The 23,597-nt window shown below is 32.1% G+C and overlaps 1 protein-coding gene across 1 annotated transcript in view; it reads right to left on the bottom strand.

Moving 5' to 3' along the window:
* Positions 1-23,597, bottom strand: part of LOC143250360 (uncharacterized) — a 50,460-nt gene that overhangs the window by 12,823 nt on the left and 14,040 nt on the right. Inside the window, exons 4-14 of the mRNA XM_076500804.1 lie at positions 23,409-23,495; positions 18,966-19,167; positions 15,192-15,270; positions 14,918-15,014; positions 13,675-13,868; positions 12,336-12,428; positions 10,711-10,805; positions 7,633-7,719; positions 6,320-6,472; positions 5,554-6,000; positions 326-487 (exon numbers count right to left, since the gene is read on the bottom strand). Coding sequence (XP_076356919.1) covers positions 326-487; positions 5,554-6,000; positions 6,320-6,472; positions 7,633-7,719; positions 10,711-10,805; positions 12,336-12,428; positions 13,675-13,868; positions 14,918-15,014; positions 15,192-15,270; positions 18,966-19,167; positions 23,409-23,495 — 1,696 coding nt within the window. The remainder of the gene's footprint in view (positions 1-325; positions 488-5,553; positions 6,001-6,319; positions 6,473-7,632; positions 7,720-10,710; positions 10,806-12,335; positions 12,429-13,674; positions 13,869-14,917; positions 15,015-15,191; positions 15,271-18,965; positions 19,168-23,408; positions 23,496-23,597) is intronic.

Here is a 23,597-nt window from a genome sequence, read left to right as displayed (position 1 = left end):
CACATACTAGTCACATAACTGCACTCTGACTGTATCATTTTTATTTGTTTATTTATTTTAGTATAACAAGTTTTATAACGACGAAAAAATCATAGGACCGTTTAGAAGTGAGCAAGCAAGACTAGTTACAAAAGGTGATCTAACAACATCCTTTACACATTTCTTCATAGAAACCTGTAGTGGGTCAGTTAAAACTGATGTGATTAAAAATATTACCACACTTACTGAGAAGTAATATCACATGTAATATTCATGGGCATCATATACTTCTACTGCTAGTTAAGGACATTTAAGCACCATCTGACTTGATGTAATGATAACATACTAGGTGTTTGTCCATTCATCCACTCTAGTCCTGGTCCTGTCTCCAGTGGAACTGTCCAAGATTCAGGGTCAGGTGACTTTATGCCGGTCATTTCTTCAGGTGACTTGACTCTCGTAAGAGGGACATGACCTCCATGGGTTAGCTCGGGCAGTGGCGATGGGCCTGTACATGCCATATGAAATGCATTAATAGTAAGAAACACAAGATCTACCATAACCAGGGAGAGATGAATCCACAGACAGGCAGTTAAACAGAGCTTGAAGCTCAGTTTATACTGCATGGTCCATATTACTTAAACAAAGTAATATAGGCTAATAGTTTAAATTACTTCATGTTTTAAATAAACAGAGTTTTCCTTAAGTTTCCACAGAAAATGCAAACCTATCACACATATTCCTACAAAAAGTTAAAATACATCATTAGAAAGTTTTAAACATTTTGCACATTCCATTTGTCTCTGGACATAACCACTTGATCTGCAAGAATATATTTTATAAATAGAAAAAAAAAGTGTTTATTTATCTTATACAATTCATCAGTTACATTTCCAAGCATCTATAATTTCTTTATATTTCATTTTTGTATGCGTTTTTAACATAGTTCTCACCAATTACAATGACACTAAGGTGTGTAAGATGATGGATAGAGGTAATTGAAAATCCAACAAAGAAACAATCATGTGGTGTAAATAATATGAAAGAAAGTTATGAGATGTACTTCAGATACTGGTAATAACAACGACCTCCACAGGGAAACATAAATGGTAAAACAAGGACATGCTGAGTTGATGGATATGATGAGAAGATACCCTAAAAGGAGACACTCCTCAAGCAAATGGGAAGAATACACATACCTAATCTACTGGAGAACCCAACTTGTAAAGGTAAAAGGAAAGAGGTTATTGGACATGGAAGGATTTCATGGAAGAAACAAATGATTACAGGAAGCACACAAGAGAGCAGGGTGAATGAGATACCTTCAGAGGTCCCAGGCTGGACACAGGAGGTAGTCAGGATCAGAAAGGCCATTAATGAGGGAAGTGGAGGGTAATGAAATGGGAGTAGAAACAGTAATACCCTCCCTAACAGCAGAAGTTTTGGACAAAAAAGAATGGTTAGGGAAGAAGAGAACAAAGGAGGTGTGAAACATCACATGTGTCAATCACAAAGATCTCAGATCACTGCCAACCACAAGCCAATAATATGAGGAATAGGGAAACTTAATGAAATGAGATACAGGAAATATAAAGACAGGAGATCAAACAAATAATGGGTGAAAGGATGAAGGATAACATGGAAATTTCAACCTGGAAAAGACAGAGGGTACAGTGGGCAGAAAAGGGAAAAACAAACAAACAACAGACAAGATTGGAAGACTGAGGTAAACTCTGTAAATCTTAAAGGTGCAAGATAGTGAGCTCGATAACTGGAAATCAAGGAAACTGACAGTCCCCTACTCGAGAGCCAAGTGAAAAAGTCAATCAACTATGGTAGGGAAGGTTGTGAAAGATAATATCCTTGCCACAGTGACCAGCAGAATATAATAAACCATTTATGCTGATAAACTGTCAAAAAGGAAAGACATACAGGACAGATAATCAACGAGGAAAATCCAGATTGTCTATCAAGGGCTGAACTGTATGAAGACAGAAGACGATAGTGGATGGATGACATACATGACTGAGATAGATGAAGGAGTGTGCAAGAAAATGACAAAAGGAAAAGAAAGCAGCTTCAAAAGCCCATGCAAAAGTGGAAACTACATCTGAGTAATAGGTTCACTTGGAGTACATGACATAGAGTGGTCTGAATTAATGAAAAAGCTCCGAGAAAAAGATGAATACACGTATGTGCATGGATATCCTATTTAATATTGACTGGAAGCATCTACAACTTCAGTCAAGGGATTAAAAAAAAAAGGAGACCAAAAATGCATTAAGATGTGTGGTAAGATCATCCATATCCAGAATACCTCAGTGAGTACACAATTCACAAAATACCTTATAAGCATCCAAGAAATATTGAAAGAGGCTATACTGGAAGATTAATAGCCACTGAAGGTAACATGACAAAGAAGAATGATTGCTTTGAGAAAATTCTACATTCCTAAAAGAAGCAGAGTTTCTTGTGCAGGAGAGGAAAAGGCCAATATACCGCAAATGAGATATGCCATCTCCTGTAAACAAAGGAGGGAAGGATGGGCCCAACTGATGAGTATGAAAAACATACCTAAATGAATCAGATATTGTGTGGATGTAAGAAACAACTTCCCCATCTCGATGAACCAATACACTCTAGCAACCTCTCATGGAAGAAACCGAGTATGAACAACCTGAGAAGAAGCTAAAAGCAGCCAATTGTTCATGTAATGTTGAAAACAAAGGATTCTGGTATCAAGCAATCATGTGAACAATCTGACCACTCAGCAGAAGGCATAAGGAGAAATGCCATACCAAAAGGTAGAACCCCAAACTGATATAAATGCCTCTGATAATAAAATGGAGGAAACACTGGGATGTCTGGTAGATGCAATGTATAGATGTGCATCCAACATATTGACCTTTACTATCTATAATCTATGATGTTAAGACTCTTTCATGAATTTGTGTAAGACCTAGAAAAAGATACAACAGGGAAGGGGGTATGGAAATGAAGAACCAGATCCTATGAAAGAACCTGTAGAACCCATGGATCCATTGTAAATGGTGTCCACATATAGCAAATCGGGAAAAGTCTGGCTCCCACTGGCCCCAATTTTGGAGCTGAGTCACTGACTTTGTAACAACAACTAGTAAGCTCAAAAAAGTTAATGAATTATGCAGATGAGGGGCTTACTCAAGCCTCCAATAAATAGTTGGGAAACTTCCAAACACCTCTCTGTGTAATAAAAAAGTACCAAGCATATTCCTGCAGGGAAGTAGTGGTAAACCTACTCCAAAAATAACAGCATCCTGACTGAAAGTCCCAACAAAGTGTCAGTCTTACCTGAAAAGCCAGGGCCAAAGATGAAATGCAAGACAGCACATAAATGATTAATTAATTCCACAAAGAGTGAAGGAGATCTGAAGGATGGGATGGAAGAAAAGCTGTCCACATTTATGTCCTCTATCAGATACCCAAGGAGCAGACATGACAGAATATTCTTCATGTGGTGGTGAAGGATGCACAAACAGAAACAATTCTTGTTGAATAATTGCTGTAACATCCTTGGCCATAGGCATAACACCCATTATAACTAGGAGGAGCATTTTCTCACACTTTACATCTGCAAGTGAGGAATCTGAGGACACACAAATTAAAATCTATTTACTCTAACTAAATGAACTGTGTGAGTCCAGACACTACAGAGTATTTTAGAAAATTATGACACTCTTAATGAATTATAGGACCGGTCCCTATCTCAACCATAAGATAGTAACACAAAGGCCAGAATAAGAGAAATTTAATTTCCTGATCCAGTCTAACATTTTTAGTTTAGTAATAAGGAAATGTATGTCATGCCATGCAGGTAATTAAAGTATCAAATACACAAAACAAGAGACATCTGTATCTCAGAACGGCTGGTATGGGTATTAACACTTTTATTGATAAGCAGAGAACAAAGTTTCAACCTTCCTGAAGACAACACACGATGGATGAAACGTTGTTCTCTACTTATCAATAAGTGTTAATACCCATACCAGCTGTTGCGAGGTACATTTTTATTTCAAGTGGGTTTCTTGTAATCAAGAAGAGACATATCTGCTTCCAGGCATCATTCTCCAAATAAAATGATTGTAGAAACACTGCAAAGCAAGCAGAAAGATGAACAGTTTAATCTTTTTTTATATAAACTGTGAAGAGAAACTTCGTGGTTCTGAAGAAGAACATCCATTCCGCAGTAAAATAGGCTAATATAGTTCTCAAAACACCAACAACTAGCAAATGTTCCTTCAGCACTTCAAGAAGAATGAAAACCTATTTGGGCTCTAACACGTCTCTGTCTCATTTGAATCATGTAATGATGTCAGATATGTATACAAAGAAAAAGCTGATTCCTTGTCTCTTATTGAAAGAACCATTGAACTTGTATCAGATTCACCACACTGTCTGAAACTACATGGAATATTTACTATTTTAGACATAAAAGGATTATCAGTTTCGATGAGAAATTAGGTCACTATTACTCTTCAATGATCTCAAGAGCTACTGCCTTTAGCACCTTACTAAACTTACAATACTAAGATAAACAAGCTTAATCTGTATCATGGGTAAAATAAAAATATCATCTATTTACCTATTTCATTCTAATTTTAGTAAAATCACTTTTACAGCTTAAAATTCTCTTGTAACTTACTACTGGTATACTATACACACACGTTTGTAAAGTATTTTATATCCAGAGGTGTATTTGAAACTCTTTAAAATTCATCATTAGATACCCTATTTAAAAATAAGTACATGTAATTGCATAGTATTTTATGAAATGTTTATCTTTAAATTCAAGTAATAGAATATGGATCCTAATTTAATGCATTCCTCTGAAAGCAATTTTAACCTGCAATCTGACCCTGCTGAAAGGCTTGGTTGTCCCCTACCCATGCCCCATGAGCTAATTCCAATCTGCCCTCCTATTGTTTTTATCTGTATGGTGCTCATGTTCATCAACAACTGAATACTGAACCTGGTAATACTGGTTGAAAAACACGAAACTGAATATATAGTGTCAATCCCAAGCTTGAAGAAAAAGTGAGAAAAGTTTGGGGGATAAAAACATTTTCACAATTCAAAAACATGAAAAATTAAAGAAATATTAAAAAACTAATTATTCAGATAAAGGAAAATGCCAAACAATATGAAAGCAAAAACAAGCAGTACTACTGCTAAGTGAGAAGTGGTTAATGAATGTAAATTTGGAGAGGATTCTGGTTACGATAAGGGTTGTGTCACGCTCCTAGTGGTGGAGAATCACTTACATGGGAATACACAGAAGTGGAAGGTGGAAGACTAGTGGCTAGCATTGAAAATGTGCACCAATAGAGGGTAGTACTAATTGAAAAAAGCTATTTTGCAAGTGGCAGTAAGATATTGTATGGGAATTTGGGTTACTAACTATGTTTTGATGTCAAGCTTATTTGTAAACCATGCTAATAAAGTAGTTTAATTAAATTTGGAAGTTAATTAAATTAAATCACAACATGCACAAAAAAAGATGTCTGCTAACTAAATCTTTACTGAAAACTAACTTACTGTCTGTGTCTTTTCCATTGGCCAATCCATTGACAGCTGGCAAACTGTTTGGTCGTATGGGTTCTTTCTCTCCATTACGTGACATTGGAGCCACTTCTTTTGCATCATGTGGCATTTCTGCAGCACTCGGTTTTTTAATAAAACCTCCAATAATTTTGTCTTTCTCTTGAGGCTGGGGTTGAAATTTTTGTGGTGATGGTACTATCTGATCATCTGTCGTATCAACCAGTTTCACTGGTTCTGGTATTTTTTCTCCATCCAGTTTTTCAGTTTCATGTTTGGAACTATCATCAAATACTGCCTTCAACCAAACACGACCATCGTTGCCATTTATCAATGGCGCTGAAGTTCGAGGTACTGGACGAGGTCGAATGCCAGATGAATCCATAGTGTCAACTGTCTTTGAGACAGGTTTAGGTCTTGAACGAGGACTAGCTGAAGCTGAAACTACGTAAATAAAAGAAACATCTCTTTAGAAAAATAATATTAAAACAATAAATCAAACAACTAAAATGGGATGTGGTTTAAAACAAATTAACCACGTCTTTATGTTTTCTTTACATTATCGTTGAATGACGTTGATGCTAACGTTATGGAAATGTTGAACCCTTTTGTAATTTATGTTTGTATTTTTAACCACATCCCATGTTAACCATTTTGTTTTTATTACCGACTATAGTGGGATGTCTCTACATTTCATTAACAACTATATAAACATAACTTGAATGAAGGTAAATAATTTTAAAAATTAACTTCACATCTATACCTGGTCTAGGAGCCTTTTTGTGTTCTCCGCTACCAGTAAGTCGTCCTCTTTCTTGGCTTGGGAAATGCTTAACAACACCATGTTTCAGCTGCCTATGAGGAGACTTCTTTTCTGGTAAGCCAGTCATAGAAGATTCCATGGATACAGGCCGTGCTGTAAAATGAACTTAACACTTTGAAGTACTAAAAAAAAACATTAGTACATTATAATCACCTTTTAACATGTTAAAAAGTGAATTATTATCTAATCATATTATCCTTGATAAATCATTATATGTATTCCCTTTCATCTGGTCAATAACTTATCTAAATGTTTACCTCTTTCCTTTTCAGTGTTATATATATTTACTGAATATTAAAGATCAGTGGTTATCACTCTATTTCTGGTACAATGACAGCCAACAGTAGATCGTAAAGACAACCCATTGCCTTAACCACAGACATTACTATATCTCTAGAATGAAACAATCTGAACTGATGAGAACTTACAACACATTAGAATGAGAATCTATTGTATCAACCACAGAAATTATGACTGCTATACTATAGAGTGAAAAAAAACAATTGATATGGTTACAGTTAAAAAAAAAAGTTACACTGAGAATCCATTGTCTGAACCATATATATCCTTGTTTCTGTAGTGAAAAATCTGATATGGTGACTGCTGACAACAGATTCTAATAAAATATATTTGATAATCATATGAAATCTTCATAACCATCAGATGATCTTAAAATTAAAATCACTTTTACGCATCAAAATTACTTTGCATGTTGGATAGTCAATATGAAGACAAAAAAGTGCATGAGAAAAATATTACCTAAAACGTTTTAAAACTTGATTTTAAAAAAACTGACATTTTGGGTACAAAAACCTTGTAATGTTTACTGATAACCTGCAAAGTTTCATGAATATATGCTTACTGTGTTAAAAGTTATAGCACAAAATAGTCACCAGGTTAGTTCCTAGGACTGATATTGCAGTAAAAAGGTTGATACAGCAAAGAAATAGAAAGTTTTGCAGATAACTTTTAAACCTATTTTTAGAGATGGTTTAATTTATGAAATTATTATAAACTTTAATAATAAAAATGTTAACTTTAAGATAGCTCTTATATAAAAAATACAAACAATGTGTGCATTTCCAAGGTAAATTCAGCTCTACTTATAACCAAAATCTAAAAAAGAAAGAAAAAGAAGTATTTTACTCAATTTGTACGACTCCATTTTGTCACTGTCTATGCAGAATTCATTACATAATTTCTGTTCTCTATTAATATTTAGTAGGGAAAAAAAGAAAAATGAATTTTTATACCTTTACGTGGTTTTGTTCTTGAAGGTGATCGTTTCTCTTGCCTCAAAGAGCCAGCAGGTGGCATAACAGTAGCTGCAGTAGGTTTTGCTTTACAATAAAAACGTTTGAGAATAAACACAACATTTTAAAAGGTGAACAATATTTAACTGAATCTTTTCCACAGTGCTTGAATTTTGGCTAAATTTATTGGGATAACACAGAACCAAAACAGATTGTTTAAATAACAGCATCAAAACACTTTTTTAACATTAAAATGTCTTATTAGAAGCACAAATAATTCTAAATCAAAAACGATGAAGACTGATCCAGTACTGTACATTAAGAAAACACATTTATATTTAAACGTTTAATACTAAAATAATAAACAACGAATACATTAAAATATCTGACTATACTAAAATATTAAACAATGAATACATTAAAATATCTGACTATAATGTAGTTGTATATAAAACCATTACTGGATTTTTTTTTCCTTTTAATGGTACTGATTTGTAAATCAGTAATTTCTATAAATAACTAATGTATATATATTGTTCTTTACATAATTTATGACTAATCTCTAGTTCTGACTTATTACCAGTATTGTAAAGTAATTTCTACACAATATATCCTCAGATGGAATATACTCAAACCATTTTATTCTATAAAAAGACTGTAAACAATGACTGATAATTAGAAAGGCACAGGATATCAAAATTCACAGAGTCAATAAAAGATTTTTAATGAGCCTGTTAAGTTAAACATAACAGAGAGACTAGCAGTCCTGTTTGGTTCAGATGTCTTAATGTTTATGAAGTAAGCCTAGATTAACATTGTGATTTCACTACAATAGACTGCCAGTATTTAAAATCCAGTGAAAAACAGAATTTCTGAATATCATTTGCTACGCATTATAATGTATCCCTGAGGAGTTCCTGATTTATTATGTAATGTACGTTGCTTATTATGATGTCAAATAGCCAGAAATTTGAATTTGAAAGTTAATTAAATGTCAATATGTATCAAACTTATGATGTTTGCCAAAAAATTGATTCAGACAATTTGCTTTCTCAACACAAATATATTTTAATATAAAAACAACAATACAATTTATAATAATGGTTTATATATAACAGTTTTATAAACAGTACTGAGTCTTCTATTTGGTCTGAAACTAAATCTTTTATTGACAAGTGACAGTTTGTTTGTTTGGTTTGTTTTTTGAATTTTGTGCTAAGCTATACAAGGGCTATCTGAGCTAGCTGTCCCAAATTTTGCAACGTAAGACTAGAGGGAAGGCAGCTAATCATCATCATCCACTGCCAACTCTTGGGCTACTTTTTTACCAATGAATGGTGGGGTTGACCATCACATTATTAAAGCCCCCACAGCTTACAATGGCGAGCATTTTTAGTACAATGGGGATTTGAACCCGCAACCCTCAGATGATGAGTCAAGTGCTTCAACCACCTGGCCGACAACTGAAAGAGATCTAAATAATTTCATGTTGATACATGGGTACAATTCACTTGAAAGGGAAGCTAGTTAGGTGTTTCACTGAGCACGTGCAAGTTTTTCACAGACAAAATGTCCTGGCAGAAATGTTAATATCCAAAGTAAAACTGCTTGTAATGTTTGAAATATATAAAAATTCCTGATCAAATATCTGTTGTTTTCTGATTAATAAGCTTTTATCCTAATTATAACTTCTGAGGTTTGTAGTATACTGACTGAAGCAAATCAACAATATTAAACTGTTTCCCTGCACATTGTGCTGGTTACCTTTTATATGCTTGAGAGAAGGTTTTCTAGATAGTTCAGCTGGCCCAACAACACTGGCATTTACATGCATTGTTGATTCTTATGCTCAAGAATCTTCTACAAATTTAGAGAACAGGCAGGACTTTTGCAATTACACATTTAACAATATTAGATACATTTCTAAATATATATTAAACTGCAACAAAAATAGATATTAAATTTGTTATACATTATATTGGGCTTGAGGACTATATTGTGAGAGTATAACAACTGAATTCTTCTATCTTTCATTTCAAACCATAAGCTGTAATACCTTAATTGTGAGTAACCTGTTGGTGTTACGAATATGCAGTGATTGCCATGTATATAAAATACATGAAAAGTTTACATTTTCCACTGTACAGGTGATTTTATCAATTAGAGATATTTTATTTTAATAGAATATGGAAGAAGTCATAGAGGTGACAAAATTTAAATATTTAATTTCTGTATAAATTTGGAATGGAGAGAAATAGAGAAATTTAAATATTATTTCAATACTAATCATACTCTGTATTAAAAATTTACCTGTTAAATTAGAAGCAAAATCAGTTAGTAGCTGTTCAAAATTAAAGAGGGAAAATGAATTTTACACTGACCTTAGACTTGAGTATGTCTATAAATAATATAGAGGAAACAAATTTAAAGTTTGGAAGTAATTTTGGGGATTTTCTCACTTTGTTTTCCTAATAAATTTTCAGTTCTAAGAACATAATCTTTAAATAAGTAACAAACCAAAAGACACTGTTCTTCTGAAGGAAGGGATCATTATCCTTTAAATGGTTAACAAGCTAAGATATACTGTTCCTCTGTAGAGATCATAACATGATAAATAGGAGTTTGAAATGTGGCTGATCCATATTGCGTTCTGCAACATTTTCTGTAATTTCCTGACTTCAATATAATATTTTTATGGTGGTTCTGTATATTTATATTTATACATTTATTACTGGTGCTATAGGCCTAACTTTTGGAACTTTTTCTTTAAAGTTATTTCTTTAATTATTAATTGATCTTATGATTACATATATTTGTTTATTTATTACACTGAGAACTCAAGAGTTTGTAATACAAGTTATACAATGTGAAGTGTAAACTTGCTGTGGGTTCTTCAGTAAATTACTACAAATAATGCATTTTAAATACAAAAACAGACTTAAGACCTAACAACAGGTTATAATACTGATGGCTTATCCTTATTCCTTAAATCCTACTAAGTATGATCTAATGTCTTATCATATGATATGATTTGCTTTAATAAACACTTCATTCCTTTAAAATTAAACATAATTTTACTTTCATGTCTTGACTCTGCAGGTTTTTTCCTCTCCCGAGACGATTCAGCTGTTCTAACTTTCCCATAGTCAGCACTTGCTGGACGTCGTGAACGTCTGTTAACAAACCCATAAATAACTATTACTTGAAGATAAATTTTGTGAAACATATGGGATTTAATAAAAGTTCACTAAGCTCTCCCAGTGACTCAGTGGTAACTATGCAGACTTATAATGTTAAAATTTGGATTTTGATAAGTGTGGTCAGTAAAGCAAGATAGCCCAATGTTCAGCTTTGTGCTTAACAAAAATCAAACAAGTTTTTCAAAATCAAGTGATTAGGTTTTGAGAGCCTATGCATTTATATAAAAATATTCTTTTACCATTTTTTGCAAAGACTTTTGTTTGTTTGACGTTAGGCACAAATCTAAATACTGAGCTATCTCTCCTCTGCCCTTTGCAGGTATGGAAACCCAGTTTCTAGCATTGTAAGACATACCACTGTGCCAGTAGAGGGGCTTTTGCAAAGAATTAACCATCTGAATTTAAGCTAACATTATTAATTAACTTCATATAATGTGTTATAAAACCTTGAGTTTGAAAATGTATCATTTTAAATCCTCAAAAGGTTGAGAAACATGAAATGTTAAGTCAGTCTACAATAAACTAAAATCTAATGTCAATTTACTTCTCCAAAACAATCACAAACTTGCTCAAATTTTATAGGAAAGTCCCTTGTATCCAAATTATCTACCTGTCAATGGGCAATTCGTCCATTATTTTTTCAAACATGATTGGTAAAAGAAAATTGTTTACCTTACCAACACCTAACATTGACTAACCTCAACAGGTGCCATATTTTATATATATATCAGAAACTTTCACTTCAGTGCTATTTCTTGTACTCATTCCAGCTTCGATTTGTTCATGTGTATGACAGGTTCAAACACATTTTCCAAATGAAGAGAACAAGTATTATGTATTATTTTACATACCAAATAAGCAGGACTACAGGTAACATTGGTTTTAAATTGGACAGTTTCTATTACTAAATATCTCACTTATATTTCATACACAAAACAAAACTGTGATATTCAAGATTTAGTTTTAGTGATCAGTAGACTTACAAATTACAGTACATACATCACTTACAGTACATACATCACCACTAAATTCAAAATCTTACTTTATTCATGTTTAACATGAAAATTTATTATTCTATCCTTTGAAATGTCATAGAAAAGATCCATAACTTTGTCATCATAAGAATTCCATAGAGAAATGTCCACATTATCTTAGGTTATTAATAAGTTTGATCAAACACTGTTACTGTAAAATGAACAGTTGTATTAAAAACATTATTTTCTTTTCAGACTTTCTATAATCACTGGAATCTTTATTATATTTGAAAGAGAACTTGAGTCAGAATTGAAATCATGGAATGTTATTAGTTTAGAAGAATAGCTAAAAAATAATTGATTTGGAACACCTAATCTGCCTTAAGTTACTTCAATGTTTTTAAATATTAACTAGTCCAATAATAATAATAAAGATTCACTGCTCATGAATTCAATGTCATACTGTTTGAGCAAAAAGATTCTAATGATGATATTCAATAAAGAGTGGGTTACCCCTAGTAAAACTTACACTCTGTCTGCCTTAGTATGCTTCTTTTCCCTATGATGAACAGGGGGGGCAGTAGCTGGTCTGAACATAGACTTTTCTTCTTGTTGTGTCTCTCTAATAAATTTGTGACACATTAAAGATCTTGAAAGTTCAGTGTAGAAACTAGTCAATAATTATGTAATATACTCATTACAGTCTTTGAACCTTGTAAACCAAGTGTTAAAATGTCATGTTGAAATTCTAGTCTTTCAGTCATAGTAGCTGATACATAATGTTTTGGAACATGATACACAACTCAGGCAATTTATGTGTATGTATACCAATAGTTTCTAAAACAGAAAAATACAAACTTATGAAAGCTAGGAAATTGTGTAATGTGTTCTACGTGCGAGATTTTGCATTACAATTTTACTACTTGGCAGCAGGAGCAAGTTAACCTGATTGTAAGTAAAAAAAACTGAAATTAGCTTGTATTCAAATATCTACAAATATATACTTCTAAGAAGTTGAATAATTTTCACAATTATATGTTAGTCAGTAACAATAAAAATGACTTAAGACTTTAAAATGATTTTCACATAAAGGTATTATTATGTTTTAGGATACAATATCAGAGCCAAGAATAGTCATTTACATTCAATATATGTATTTTTGTTTTCTTAAAGACGATGATAAACAATCCTACAAAAGCTTATGGGTCATACTGCTGTTGCATCTGGCATAGCTGATGAATCAGACATATGCCCATTAAAAAAACAGAAAGCTGTATTTAGAGATAAAATGATTAAGTTTTTATATCAAATGTTTGATGACAAGATGCAAATTTCAATGTAAATACTGACCACAACTTGTGGATTAAACAATTCATTTTCAATCGATAACTGTAAGTAACTAATAAACCTAAACAAAACATCATGTTAATAACAGAAAGTCATTTTCGGTGCACACAAGATAATGCTGGTCTTTAAGTTCCCTGAAATATCCCACTGTTATGATACAAGCACTTAATGAATTTTTTAACAGCAAGCATTATATGATTACAAAAAAAAACAACACCAAAGTGTTCTCCTTTGATTATTACTCTTTTTGGTAAGATGTAAAATAATATAACCAAAGTCAAACACATCATTTCCAAACTTTTCGACAAGTTGGTCACAGCAAAGTAAACTGACTTAAAAACACAAATATACCAACATCAGAGTAATTCAGAATTTTCTCTAAAGAGTAAAGAAAAACAAGGATCAAATGAAAGGGAAAAGCATTTTGTTCAATAGTTTTAGTTAAGTTTAGAAAATGGGACAGCTGGAATAGCCCAGCAAGTTTCTTGTTGTCCCTAAACACTGTTTTATCTAAGTAATACCTTTGTACTGGGGCTATTCCTTCATGTTTTAATTGGTTCCACAAACTATCAGTTGGACTAATTATTGCAGCCATTCTTTCTCCATATAAAGGTTGACCACTTGACCTCTGACGATACTCATCGGCTTTTTTTAACCTCTCTGCAACTTCTTTGTACCATGCAGTTTCATCTGTAGGGGGCTGGTCACTCATCTCCTTTTGGAAGAAAGTGTAATAACCAGACAAAAGAACATTAATGATTCAGATTTGATGTTCAAACATGGATTATAAGTAAGAACCAATAAAAATTTACTGAATGATTGCCAATGTTAACATCTGTGAAGTTTTTAGTGCATCATACTGAAAGAGGAATGTTTCATAGAAACAGATCTTATAACATAAATTTTCATAAACTTAAAAAACTGAACAGTAGTAATAAAACACACAATGAAACTCTTTTTACTGCAATGAGCAATATTAAATACCATAATGTAATATAAACAATAATTTATTATTACAAAAAGAAATCTAACAAGTGACTATTCATGAAAGCTAACAGTAGAATACTATATAACTTTATTGTAAAATGTGACAAAGTAGGCTAAAACAGATTTCTAAAATATATGATGAATTCATAACAGCTACTTTTAATAAATAAAAAAAAAATATTAAAAGTTTAGCATGTTTAAACAGTGAAAATTCTTATTTTAGCTGGAAACTTGTACAGTTTATTACAATCCTATCACTGATTCTAATGTTCCAGCAAACTGTAGTTCAAAGTTCACTGTATCATCAAAAACACATGGGTAACAAAAATGGCATGAAAACCAAACAACTGTAGTTTACAAATATGTAAAAACGACTCGTTTGGATTGAGAAAATTCCGACACTCAGTTACACAACCCCTTTCAAACATGTGGTCAGCTTCTGGTCAGTTACTTCTTTCTTTCTTTGTGAACCTGACTATGACCAAAGAAGGTCGAAACGTTGTTCACTCCTCTATGTGAAAAATTTTCTCAACCCAAACGAGCCGTTTTTACATGTATATTTTTCTCTACAAGTGGGTTTTCTCGACATCACTGTAGCTTACAAATGACACAGTATAAAAATCAAGCTTCAGACCTGTTACTGTAGACTAAATAACTAGAAGAATGTTTCAGCACAGCACCTAAAATCAGTAAAGGTAAAAAAAATTCTTGATGATACATGATTAACTTAATGGACAGTTTTTCAATGATGAAAAACAGAAATAAATCTATCCACACCTTCTGTTTTGGAGGTTTTTTCCAATTTCCATCCACATACTGATAGGAAGAGAATGGTCGATACTTTGCTTTGTATTCCGTTTTCTTTTGGCCTCGTCTGTTTTAGAAAGAACTTAGTCACATAAAAAAACTGTTTAAAATGCACACCTTCTTACATCACATATACATAAATACTTTCCTTTTTAAAAGATTCTGCCTTCATATACGTACATATCTAAGTACACCCCCTTTATGTTCTAATAAAATAGAAATAAGCATTATCACAAAACCTTACCTTACTACAACAGGGTCATCAATTATAGCTGTAGCTCCTTCTGGTAGAGTAGAATGTTTTGAACTTGTTCTTGAAATAGCTATAATATAGCACATTTTGTTTTATTCTTCTTAAAAGATAACTTGTATGTACACTCATTACAAGGTTAGTGGAACACATGAAGTTGACACAATCATTTACATTTGTCAAACAATAAATAAACAATTATTACACATATTTCTATTAATAATATATCATATTGTCCCCTATTACAAAGTTTAGCTTGCATGTGTGTACACACATACATAAAGGTTTGGGCACCTTTTACAATATTTGGCTTTGCTACTTCTATACACACGTAAATACATGTCCCAGGTAATTATTTCTAACTCTCACATTCTGTGTGTTTACTGGTTATTTAGACAGGGAATAATGGATACAGACACTGCTGTAATTAGGTATATCCAACCAGGCAAAACTGAATTTGCTTAATAGCTTTAAGATAGCTATACTTAATAACAGGAGGTTCCACCGATACGTCACAAGAGCAAAGCTTTTTGACTGACTTTGGAGAGCCAGCAAGTCCCTCTAGTCCTTTTTAAATGAAAAAGGGAGACATTTGCCCTAGGTTTGTCTGAAAGAGAATGTAGAAAAAAAAAAGGTACAGGTGTTACAGATATTGAAGATTGCTGCTCAGAATCTTGAAGACATGGTTGTTTACCTATGGACATTTTTTTCAATATTTAAGTTTTTATTTGGAAGACCCAAAATAAAAAAAGAATTTTTCAGTGCCCACTAGCCCCACCCACCATGGAGACCTACAAGGGGATGCACAACAATGCCAAACAAGGGCACTGCAGCCATGCCAGGGTTTCATAAGCACTATACCAAAACATTAGCTTCAGATACAATGTCCACAAAACTTGTTGAAAACATCCAACACTGGTGCTTGGTTGACCCTAGTCTAAGTGGACCAGCTGAATGACCCAAGGGGGCCACCCCAAGGACGCCCGTCTATGGGAATTCAAGGCCAAAGTGATGTGTTATGGTTGAATTCCTCAACCACCAGGATCCTCTCCTCCCCTTCATGGGTCGCCATGCATGAAAAACACGTGGGTGGATGTTTAGATCCAGAAGAGGTAAACTGAAAGAATAGAACCTTATCTGGGAGGTCCCCTCACCTCGTACAGGAGTCCACACCGAGGAGCACAGGACAAAGGACAGTACCTACACTTTACAAATCTTATTCTCTCAACAACTTATAAAGATGTTTGATAAAAATAAGTTAATGTAAATTTACAGATTAAACTTTAGGAGAGTATTAGTATTTACAAAAAAAATTGTACTTCCTGATCCGTGGGCTTGAGACAGACATATATACATCATAACACAATATTCTCACGATGTGTACATCACTTATGTGACTGTTGATCGATGTCGTTGAAACATACTGGAGGTTAAAACTTTCAAATATTATATCACTAATATATCACTCATGGGAAGGAACATAGGATGACAAAAGAACAAAGGCAACTTGGACAAAATCAACTAAGCAGCTTTTTAATCACATTTTATGTTAAACCTGCACACATACAGAATAAAGTACAAATTTAAAATAAATACTATAATATTAAGAGATAGAAGCACACAGTATATTTGTATAACATATTATCACAGAGCTAACTAATTTCTTTGCCAAAATAAAGATCACATTCAGAAATTATTTCTCTGGATAACCAGTACCTGCCATAAGATGTGTAGAGGGTACATGTAATTAGCAATAAATCTTTTCAGGAAATACATTTATACAACTGTACACATAGCATTTAAAAATATTATCAACTCATACAATATTTCATGTAACCTCACTCTTTATGTAAAAACATCAACACTTAGCCTAATACATACTTCCAGAGACTCATAGTTTTCTAAATCCTTGTCGGATTTTTTACATCAACAATCCTTGCAGTTTTATTCATTATCTCACAGTTAGTGCTACCGTTTTATTACTACACTACTGAATGAATAAATAGCACTTTTATATATTTACATTTTAATTTTTTCAAATGAAACAAAATCTGGTATTCTACCCACTTTTGATTCTTTTCATTTCCAAACTTTATATTTCACAGGCCTAACTGTGAATTAACAACATTCATATTCATTTTATAAAAAACTCCAACTCATTTGCTAAGAAGAGCAGATAGAAGAGAAAATGATGGCTAAGAAGAGCAGATAGAAGAGAAAATGATGGCTAAGATGAGCAGATAGAAGAGAAAATGATGGCTAAGATGAGCAGATAGAAGAGAAAATGATGGCTAAGATGAGCAGATAGAAGAGAAAATGATGGCTAAGATGAGCAGATAAAAGAGAAAATGATGGCTAAGATGAGCAGATAAAAGAGAAAATGATGGCTAAGATGAGCAGATAAAAGAGAAAATGATGGCTAAGATGAGCAGATAAAAGAGAAAATGATGGCTAAGATGAGCAGATAAAAGAGAAAATGATGGCTAAGATGAGCAGATAAAAGAGAAAATGATGGCTAAGAAGACAGATAAAAGAGAAAATGATGGCTAAGAAGAAGACAGATAAAAGAGAAAATGATGGCCAAGAATAACAGATAGAAAAAAAAATGATGGCTAAGATGAGCAGATAGAAGAGAAAATGATGGCTAAGATGAACAGATAGAGAAAACGATGGCTAAGAAGAAACAGATAGAAGAGAAAATGATGGCTAAGATGAGCAGATAGAAGAGAAAATGATGGCTAAGATGAGCAGATAGAAGAAAAAAATGATTAATAAGATGAGACAGATAGAAAAAATGATAAGCTAAGATGAGCAGATAGAAAGAAGAAAACGATAAGCTAAGATGAGCAGATAGAAAGAAAATGATGGCCAAGATGAAAAGACAGAAAGAGAAAATGATAAGCTAAGATAAGACAGATAGAAGAAAATGATGGCTAAGATGAACAGATAGAAGAGAAAAAATGACGGCTAAGATGAACAGATAGAAGAGAAAAATGATGGCTAAGATGAACAGATAGAAAAGAAAATGATAAGCTAAGATGAGCAGATAGAAGAGAAAATGATAAGCTAAGATGAGCAGATAAAGAGAAAATGATGGCTAAGATGAGCAGATAAAAGAGAAAATGATGGCTAAGAAGAGCAGATAAAAGAGAAAATGATGGCTAAGAAGAGCAGATAAAAGAGAAAATGATGGCTAAGAAGAGCAGATAAAAGAGAAAATGATGGCTAAGAAGAGCAGATAGAAAAGAAAATGATGGCTAAGAAAAGCAGATAGAAGAGAAAATGATGGCTAAGAAGAGCAGATAGAAAAGAAAATGATGGCTAAGAAGAGCAGATAGAAAAGAAAATGATGGCTAAGAAGAGCTAGAAGAGAAAATGATTTAATGACCTGTTGTTTTTTTTCCTATAAAACTTCCAAACACTTCTCATCTCTTTTCTTTATAAAAGGTTACAAAATTATTTTTTATTTATTTCATAACTGATTTCAATATTATGCCAATCAGTTTTAAATATGGAGATTTTTAATAACTTGAGATGACCAGAGCTAATTTAAAAAGTAAGAAAAGTGATAACAGTAAACTTAATTGGTAAAAGGAGTTACTATCTTCAGTCTCACTTTTATGCCTTACGATTACTTATCAGTACGTCCTAAATTTGTTTTCTTTCTCAACAGCAGTTAAAATAAGATTGCATACTCAAACTTTTTCCATTGTCTCTTTTCAAAAGACTAAACAAAATGTCTTTATAAGCATGAAAGAAGCAGCTTACATGATTCCCTCGTTGTCCTCCTGACTGGCTGTGCAGGAGTTAAACCAGTAGAGACAAAATGCCGAGCTACAGAAACTTGCAGACTATCTTGATCATAGGGCCAGGCAAATTGTGACTGATACTCTGTGGAATCTCCTTTATCCTCTTCCTTAATGACAGGATTTTTACGAGGACTGGGTGGGGGATAGCTCTGTACCATCAACTGATAAAAAGGTTTTAGTTTCAGTATTATTTTAAATTTGGATGGATATTTTCTAAATTACAAATGATTCTAGTTTGAGAATCTTTATTGTCTTACAAACACTGAAGTACTGTAACAACATACTGATTTAATTAAGGCAGGAATTTTAAAAGCTAATACTATAAAACCCATTATAACATCATATTCAGTTACAAGTATCTAAGAATTAAACTGGAAACTTATTTCTGACCTTAATGAAATATTTCTCAAGTGCATTTACAAACAGAATAATCCATTATAACAACAAGTTAAAGGATCCATCAATCAACTTGATTCATAGCAACAGGGGTCACTTGTATAAAAGACAAGTATTACTTTTGATTAACAAGTAATTTCTGTTTACTGTTTAACCATACCTACATGTGTCTAGTTGTTGTCACAGGTCAAAGGCCAAGGCATTGCATTTGTAGGCTAACATTCAAAATTTTATTTAACTACTGTTTTATGGATGTATGTTAATAAGTTTGGTATCAAACTCTGCGAAGCATTTACACAGGAAACTATTTTCATGCTAGATTCCAAGCAGTAAGGTAAGTCATTAATTAGATAGAAAAATATTCTTTTAGATCCAAATACAGCTTAGCTGCTAAGCTTGTTAAATTAGAGTGTGCCACTGATACAGTAATTTATGTTGTTTTATTTCAAGACACATAACACACATACATAAAACTAAAAAAATTACTTTGTTTCACATCCTCCAAGTGCAAAATTTGATAAGGCTTAGCAACTTGTAGCAAACAAACTTTACTGTTTTATGTTTTAAGAAAAGTATTTGAAAATTAGTAACTTGTTTTTAAATAGTAGTAAGGCTGATATTTTATTTTTTGTTTGCTTGCAATTAACACAAAGCTATATAATGGGCTATTTGTGCTCTGCCCACCACGGGTATCAAAACCAAATTTTTAGTGGCACGAACCTGCAGACATACTGCTGTGCCACTGGGAAACATAACCAAAATTTGGCTTTATTTTACAAAATAAGACAGGTCACTTTGTAATGGCCAGTTTTATATTCTTATATTATATTAACATGAGTACACATGCACTGCATCATTGTAGCTTCTGTAAATTTAGCCAAGTACAGCTGAAAGGTAAATAAAATAAAATTTATACGTGTGTGTGTGTGGGTGTGTGTGTGTGTGTGTAATGTATAATGTTATTTAAAATAAATATGTGTTTTCATGTTATAATTTGTAGTTATTCTAGAACACAAAAAGCATAATTTATACCTATTTCCTACTTTTTTGCTATGGTGGTTACAAGATTGGTCAAATTGATCAAACCTGTACAGAAATACAATAAGTGAAAAAAAAGATAAAATTTTAAAAAAATTCTAAAAAAATATTTTTGATAATTATTTGAAGGTTATAAAGATTTCACATGAGAAATTTGAAAATGTTTTGATGTGTAAAAGTATTTTCAAATTTAAGATCAAAATTACTTTGCACGTTGGACAGTCAATATTCAAAACAAAGAATGCACAAAAATAATATTACTAAAAATATCTTAAAACATAAGATAAAAATCTTGTATAATACAGCACTGTAAAAATTTGTTACACTTACTGTAACAAATATTATAGCATGAAAACTATAACAAGCATAAAATGATTATAAGGTCCTTAGGATTAAGCCTGTAGTGAGAGTTGATAAAATCTAACTCAACCAAATTGGTCTATAAAATACCACAGTTCTAACTGAGCTATTATTCAACTCTCCGCAAACAGGTTGATTATTTTGTTCAACCTTATATTCACCAGGTAGGTTACCTGGTTACACTAGGTTACACTAACTTTTAATGCAATGTGTATCTTCACAAAATTAGGATGTGTTTGATAAACATTACAATTCTTTTGTACAAAAAAATTGATTTTTTCAATTAACTATTTTTACTATAGATTTGTTTGTGAAAGTACAATATGTTTCTTAAGTCAGTTCACATTCAAAATGACTTTCATATTAAACATAAAAGGTTTTCATCTTAATTTTCAACTTTCACTTGCATAACCTCTATAACATCTTAAATGACAATCAAAAACTTTTTAAATAAAACTTTCTACTTTATCTATTAATTTCTCTTACTAAGTGTAGCAAAATCAGCAATGTGTGATAAGATGAAAAGTTGAAAAATATGAAATAAATCCAAATTACCCATTTTTCCTTTATAGAATGACTGCTTACTGTAACAGACTTTATTCTTACAGACAAAGCTATTAATTTTCAAAATTGTCACTCATTTATCACAGCAAGACAATTTTTTATTTCCAGTTGTCAAATTACACAATCTCACATGGGATGTTCACATGCTATTACAAGTATTTTGTTAAGTTTTACTATCCAATGTAACACACTTTAACTTTTCTATACAATTCACTTTTATAACAATAAATAACAAATGTACATAAAAACAATCAATATAGTACTTACACCTGGGATCTTTTTTTTCCCTTTTGCTCTTTGGTCCCTGACAAAATTTAACCCTACTTTTTCGTAATAATGGTAATAGTACAAAAATAATTATTATATTTCAACTAAACAATTAATAACACAAAACAGTAATGAGAACAGAAATATAATACTCTGAAACTACTATAATTTAAAAAATTTTTAATTCAGCTATAACTGGAGTAAAGTAAGTCCATTTATTTGTTAATGTGTGCTTGGTGACAACAGCAATAAAACTGCATGCCAAATAAGTAAAAAAAAGTCATCAGAATAAGCTTGCCATTTTGGAATTCTTTAAACATAAATCTTCTCTTCCTATTGGTTATAAATAATCCAATAGCAAATGTCTGAGAGAATTATATATATATTCTTTTGAAAGACAGGATGTAATAAGAGTTCTTGGCATGTAGGTTTAACTTTCTTGTTCATACCTCAAAAATAACCTCAGCTATATATATATATATATATATATATATATATATATTTCAAATTGTAGCTTAGAAACATGTACACAATTAGTGTTTTTTTTTTGTTTTTTTTCTTCTCAAATTCAGAGACATATATGGTATGGAACCAAGAGTCACAAGGTACAAAGAAGTAACAAGTAAAAATTTATTTAAATATTTTCCCCTAAAATTAATATATAATATTTATATAATATTAAAATTTGAATTATCAACTACATTTTGTTTCCAAATTTATTAACATACACTGATAAGAGTTTCTTAATTAAAATCTAAATATGACTCTGTAAAAGATCATGATGTGCACTTTGACCCTATCCAAGGTTAAATGGTTAATTCCACACAAATTTAAGAAACAGAGCTAAATATGCAACAATTACTGCTTCTTATTGCAAAAGCTGTGGTGTTTGTAGAAGCACAAACATTTAATACTTATAAAGATGTTCAATTGTAATCAGACCCTTACATAAAAGTTCATATCACACAGGTTATAAAAATGTCCTTTGTTTCAAGAACAAAATAAGATCTGAATTATAACCTTTACAAAAGAAAAACTGGCAAACTCTTTATAGGTAGACCTGTTTTCCTTTTGAATTTTAAACTTGTATTGTTTTTATTAAGTTATGCATGTAAATGAAAATTTACCTCCATATGTCTTACTTTTTGCTTAAGTATATTTATTAAACATCTATACTTTTATTTGTGGAGTGAGAATTACTATCCACATGACCTTTTTCTATGGCATTTCACTCATGCATGAACAAGACAAGGCCTTGTGGACACCCCTAAGGAAGGGCTCGGACACCAAATAGGAACCATTGCATTATATAAAAAGACTGCTCAATTATTTAATATTTGTGCATGGTGTTTTAAACTGTATCATAGTTTTTAATAAAAAATAAACAAAAGTGTGCATACAAAGAGGAAAAACATTACAAATACCAAACGGTTTATACAATTTTATCATGGAACCAATACTATTGTTTATGTGTATTTTGTCGACCTAATCACCCAAAAAAAGCAGGAAAAAAGTAAAGGAATGCCAAGAGACACACAGTATGTGGACACAATACCTTTAATGAAATATAAATAGTTTTGGTCTTTTTCAATTTTAACATAAAGCAACAAATTATTCGGGTAAAACAAGGCCAGCAAAGTCTTATTCCATAATACAGTTTTAACAACAGATAAAACAACAAATATACAAAAAAATTGCATTATGTACTTGCACTTTATCATTAACACAGCTTTTATGACAGATACACAAACACACAAAACAGGATTTATGTACTCACTGAATGAGGATTGGATCGGCCAACTGTTGGCTCAGCTGATCGGCTCCTGCTTGATGTTTTGGTCTTAGAGGGATTTCGTTCTATGGACTAAAAAACATTGTCACTTTAGTATTAAAATAACACTCAGTCACTTCTCTATCTCTACAGTTCCTTAAGTTTAACCACATATAACAAGGTATTTTTTTCTTT

The sequence above is a fragment of the Tachypleus tridentatus genome, chromosome 5 (assembly GCF_004210375.1).
Source record: "Tachypleus tridentatus isolate NWPU-2018 chromosome 5, ASM421037v1, whole genome shotgun sequence".
NCBI lineage: Eukaryota > Metazoa > Arthropoda > Merostomata > Xiphosura > Limulidae > Tachypleus > Tachypleus tridentatus.
Note: the sequence above shows the minus strand (reverse complement) of the source record. Positions and strands in the feature narration are given on the sequence as shown.